This window comes from Carassius auratus, chromosome 44 (genome assembly GCF_003368295.1).
Source record: "Carassius auratus strain Wakin chromosome 44, ASM336829v1, whole genome shotgun sequence".
Classification (NCBI taxonomy): domain Eukaryota; kingdom Metazoa; phylum Chordata; class Actinopteri; order Cypriniformes; family Cyprinidae; genus Carassius; species Carassius auratus.
In genome coordinates, this window is record NC_039286.1 from 14064045 (window position 1) to 14070044 (window position 6000).

A 6000-nucleotide genomic window follows, 5' to 3' on the forward strand; every position below is an offset into this window, starting at 1 on the left:
CCTGGCATAATTTGGGTTTACAGAGACATATCAAACGAGTATTTAATGTTCACAGATTGACAAGCGTCTTAATGTGGTTGATGTTTCTTGATCTTGATGACAGTTTAAAAAAACAAAAAGCCAAAGGCTGACACAAGCACATTAGCCTAATGCTTTATAGAAAGTGAATAAAAGTTCTTCTTCGACAAACATTGGGTTTTTAAGACGATTAGTGAACAAACAAACTGTAATATGCCTCTAAACAATAGGCCAGTTCATTTGTGTTGTCTAAATAATGTGTCTGTTTAGTTCTCATCCAGAAAGCTATTCAATTCAACGTGGAAAAAACAATAATGTTAATGCAGCCATATTTTCTAATTATTATTGGCTGTCATTTCATGCCATGCCAAAGAGATGAAAGGCCTCTTAAAAGTCAGCTAAAAACTGTATTAGAACATATGCCTTAAACAAAGGTCTTCAGCTGTATAGCCTATACATTATAATATACTATACTAAAACCATGTGTACTAATATATATATTCTGTGCCAGCGTGTCCTGGGTCTAGGTGGTTCAGTATGAGTCAGTGTGGTGCACATTTCTCGCCACTGCCCGGATGGATAAACTGACCACACGGCCACTATATTAAACATCATGTAAACTAAAAAAGATTGAGCGTTTATACAGACTCCCCACAGCTACTGTATACACCCATCACTGTAAACCAAAGTATACACTACTCACAAAACAATGAATAAACTTTACTAAGAATTACTCAAACTAAATGCCTATTAATAACAATCTAACAGAATATGGTTAGCCAAACATTCTGAACCAAAAATCTGGTAACTGACAAATAGCTTGGTCACTTTTATAATCTGAATGCAACATTACATTGAAAGCTACAATCATAAGGTATGCGTGAAAGTTTAAATTCCCTGGGACATGTTAAAAATAAAATAAAAAATAAGCCAGACTAAAGAAAGAGAGGGTGCTTATTACGTGCTCAGTGAATCCTTCAGATGTGGTGCTATTGAGCTGAAAAGCTTGAGGATGAGCTGGGCCCTCTTGTGGTGAGATGTCTGCATTCCCCCCCAAAAACTATTTTAAACTAACCTTGAAACACAGAAATCTGGTGAGATATAAAACCTACTGCAACACTCCTCTGGTAAAAACATTTTCATTGCATGTTTCCATTTTTAAGATTTTTTTTTAACCAGCTGCATAATGCAAAGAAACATGTCTGGAAGAGAGATCCAGTGATCTATTAATGGCTCAAACATTCCAGTAAAGGTTCTGCATTGACATCAACGTTTCTATGAAGAAACCTTAACATCAATGGAAATGTTCCATTTCAAAAAGGGTAGTTTTAAAGTGGAAAAAGTTTCTTCAGATTATTCAAATGTTCTTTAAGAAGAAATGGTTCTTTTATAAAACGGATAGTTCCAGTCCTTGATTCTGATTGGTTGATCTGCGCTCGAAGCTGTTGTAAACTACACTACAAACATACACCTTTATGTTATTTCTCTGTGTTGCTCGTCCACCACTTTGTTGGAACCACAACAGTTTCGGAGGAACTTCTTTGTTTGGTGGAAGAATGCGTTTTTTTATTATATCATCATTACACTTTTTTTTTTTTATTAAATATCATTACACTTTATTTGCTCTGAATTTATAACAGCTAAGGAGGTTTTAGGCAAACCTAACAATGCCCCTTAGCTGTTATAAATTCACTGTAAACCACGTCTTCTTGGTGCTTGTTGTTTCAATAAGAACTTCTCTTTGTTTTTCTGTGTTCTTTGAGAAACTAAAATAATCTTCTATGGCACTGGAGCGAAAACCTCCTTCTTTAAGAGTGCATGCCAAATTTCTATGATCATTTTAGATTAAAAAAACAACCCTTTTCCAAAAAGATTGTGTGGATTGAAACTTGAAGACATGATGACTGACTATCTCTCTAGGACATACCGCAAAACTGTGCTTCTTCAACCAGGGAAACTGTATTGTTGTCAACAGAGCCATTTGTGGAAGTGTGAGGCTTCTGGAGGCCTGTTGCGGTCAGACTCTGAAAAGGTTCCTACAGCTGGAGTTGAATCACTAGGGTTAGTTTTGTTTGTCATTTTTGGGAGAAGAATAATAAAGAAATGGTTGCTAGAAAACGAATAGCACAACTCACTACAACACTGAACTTGAGGTATCATCAATGTACTAACGATAGTTACAAGTTTAATAACAAGTATGCACAATAGTAATAGTAATGCAATGCACTGTCCATGCATAAATTTAAGAAATATTTTAAGGGATCTGAGGAGCACACATTAAACTCTTCGGCCATCATATTCCCAATGAACTTCAGGACAAGTTAATTTAGTGATGGGGAAGATTAGCAATGTGAATAACACACTGACATTCATGAAACTGTCAGGAATGATGGACACACCCGTGATGACAGTCTTTTCTTACGTGCTACGAACATACACTCGAATATTCTGGCCATTTCCTTCACACACAGTGGCTCCATTCAGACCTCATTCCCTGCATTTGGTTGAGGTTGTTTTGGTTAACAGAAGTGAGACAGACTGTTCTTTGAGTCTCCTGCCTTTGAAACGAGGTTGAAGGAACATCCATGTAAAATAAATATTCCCCACCTAAAAATCACTGCACTCTCTAAAGTCTGTCTGCTGTCCCGAATTCAATAATATGGAACAATGATGACTGCTTAAAAGTGACTTGTATACATAAATGTGACATTGGAGCACAAAACCAGTCTTATGTTGCTAGGGTATATTTTTAACAATGGCCAAAAAAAAAACCTTCTATGGGTCTAAATTATCGATTTTTCTTTTATGCCAAAAATCATTAGGATATTAAGTAAAACTCATGTTCCATGAAGATATTTAGTAATTTTCCTACCGTAAATATATAAATTTTTGTGTAAGTAATATGCATTGCTGAGAATTCATTCGGACAACTTCAAAGGCGATTTACCCAGTTTTTTTTTATATTGTCCAATCCAGTAAACCATCAATGGAAAGATGATTTATTCAGTATAAATCTCAATTTCGAAACATTGACACTTAAGACAAATCGACTTGGACAAAAGAGAATCCTTAATAATGGATTGTTTTTTGGAGTTCACACTGAACTACATGACTTGTTGAATGAATGTTTTTGAACCAGCATCTTCAAGCTGTGGAATATTCACAGTGCAACATTCACTGGCATACTGTGGAAAATTCTCCAGGTGTAATAGACGTGTGCGTTTACACAAATATCACTGAGCTCACACACGGAGACACTAACTCATTCACCACATCTCTCAGAGCCACAGGGCAGAATAATAACCTACTCATGCGAGGCAAATATTCAGACTTCCTCCAAACACACGAGAGAGGGAAAGGGAAGAAAAAAAGAGTGCTCATATCAGAAATCTGGAATTACATCAATGCCTGAGGGACACTAGTCGCGAACCATGATCTAAAAGTTTGCTTTGTTGTTCAATTTTTCATTTAACCAGAAGCTTTAGCACATTAAATATGAAGTAAATCTGTCCAAATCTGGTGTGAAAACGTACTCTATCTGATTATGTGCTTCTACGGATTGTGAAAGAAGCATCTCTGGAAAAGCAGCAGACTCTCGAGCGCCACTCACCGACTAGTGGTGAACGCTAGAAGCGCAGCCGACGATTTACGAAGAAAATAATATGAAATAATATATTATCACAGAAAAAAAATTTAATTGCAGATATTAGTATGTCTGCTCGGGTGGGGTGAATGAAATAAACGACTAATTATATATGCTGCTTCTTATATAAACTAAACAAAAAAACTAGTAGGCTACTGCAACAAAAAGCGCTTTGGAAAAAAGTTCGTAAAGAAGAAAAACACTCAGCTGTGATTAGAAGGGCATAGTCGCGAGGTTTTAGGACACTCTGAAATAAGTTACTTAGGCTATAAATTAACCAATACAAATTGAAATGAAATATAGATTTTTAAGAAAAGCGAATAGATAGAATAGAAAATTTTTTTTAAATAATTTGATCGCTAAATCCCAAGATTGACCAATCTGTGAGCAATGCAATTAATAAAGGTAATAATAAATACTATTAATGAAAAATAATATGTAATTTATATATATATATATATATATATATATATATATATATATATATATATATATATATATATATATATATATATATATATATACGATTAATTTTCGTTGTTTTCACTAATAATGAATGTCATCTCAAGGTGCTGTGCGCCGAAATGAAGTTCGCACCAGGATGTGAAACCCTGTCAGTGAAGCACCGTCCTACCCCATGCCCCCGTCTGGGATGCCACATAAATGTGTGCCAGCGCGGCCTGGAGCTCAACTCACGCGCCTATGTTTACTTTGCGCATATTTCAGTTCTTGAAAAATTCTGACAAGATGAAAAAGAGGTAAAGATGTCATCTTGAGTGACACGAACCCACATTTTCTCCTGCTAATGTGAGCTCACCAAAAATACAGCTAGATCCAAAAGGATGTATCATAATTAAAAGCAGAAATCAATTAACTGAAGTCCTCGTGGAAACACAAATTCACAATCACCAGTCTCGTGGATTACCTGGCGTGCGTACAAAGCGCACCAAAACCCAATGTTGCATGGACTCTTCAATACATAAATCATGTTACAGTTTCTTCTGTCCAATTCCTCAAACAAAAACAGCGAAATGCTCACCTGCTTGTGCCAGAGAAAGGCACAGGAGGAGCATGAACGAGCTCTCCATGCACCACGGCCTCCGCTTCTTCCTAATATCCATAGCTCCCAAGTTTTTGACAGGTTTGGTAAGACTACAAGGCAGGGCAGTTTCAAATGAGCTTTTTTTGTTCTTTCCACATGAACTTCGACTTGGCTTCAAACTAACTTGGTGCGTCTTAAGAGACGCCTTGAAACGCACACCTACCTTTTCTCTTCAATAAATTATCTGTGCTATGTACAAAACTTAAATAGAAAAAAGGGAACGGGTAATAAATATCTAGTTTTACAGCTCGAAACCCCTAATGCTAGAGCCCCATTGAGTCTGAGTGAACGGAAAAGCGGAGAGAGCAGAGAGAGGCTTCAAATCACTCTCTCTCAATTTCTCTCTCTCTCTCTCTTTCTTTCTTTCTTTCTTTCTCTCTCCCTCTTCTTACTTTCTCCGACGAAATGCGAGGGAGCGCGCGCGCGCGTGTGTGTGTGGAGAGAGAGAGAGAGGGAATGAGAGGTTAGAGAGCAAAAGAGGGAGGGACGAGTCGTTAGTTTCGTGTCGAGAGATAATTTCAGGAATTTATGAAAGGATCTACATTGCCCAAAATATCTGCATTCGCCAAATGAGCTGTTTGATATTGACGTGCCAGTGATTGGCATATAGTTCAGTCAGATTATTCCTCTCTATTTATTTCTGCTTCACAGCTGAACCACGCAGCACCAATCAGATCGTTATCCGCTCGTGACGTCACGTGCCTCTTCCCTCCCCTATTCAAGTCTCCGTCACACAAACTCGGTTAACGTTACTCAAATTAAATGACCACGCCAGCAGATATGGATCGAAATTGACGTTTTAGCCCTGTCAGCAAAACTTCATTTCGGTTAGTCATACTCTATTTCAAAGAAATGTTTACTGTATGTCTTAGTTTTGGCTTTCAGGCCGTCTCTACATTTTCTGTCAGTACTAGTTTTTGGCGCTCAGGCTGAGGCTTGTCTCGCAAAACGTCGCTCGGCGCGTCTAACGTTAGCTGTTGTATGTTTAAATACATAATAAAGTGACGCTTTGTCGACATACTGACCCTAACGGGAGGCGCTCGAGCGGCCGGCTTATTGTTGCTATAGTAACCGCATCACGTAAAGTCACGTCACGATTGCCGCCAACTCTGACCAGTAATTTTACTACAGTGCCTGCCAGAATTTGTTTTATTAAAAATTATTCAATTTTCAAATTCTCAGTGTAAAAAGGAGCCCAATTTACCAGAATTTATAGCAGCTATAAAGCATTTGCTTG

The 6000-nt window shown here is 37.5% G+C and overlaps 1 protein-coding gene across 7 annotated transcripts in view; it reads right to left on the reverse strand.

The window, feature by feature from the left end:
• col11a2 (collagen, type XI, alpha 2) overlaps nt 1–5659 on the reverse strand; it is a 35705-nt gene extending 30046 nt beyond the window's left edge. For 2 of the 7 annotated variants that reach the window (XM_026232569.1, XM_026232568.1), the window contains exon 1: nt 4701–5658. In XM_026232569.1, coding sequence (XP_026088354.1) covers nt 4701–4782 — 82 coding nt within the window. In that variant the 5' untranslated portion in view covers nt 4783–5658. Of the gene's footprint in view, nt 1–4700 lie in introns of all 7 variants that reach the window. The other 5 variants (XM_026232565.1, XM_026232567.1, XM_026232570.1 and 2 more) reach the window with 5 other exon arrangements.
• Between the last annotated feature and the right edge of the window lie 341 nt (nt 5660–6000).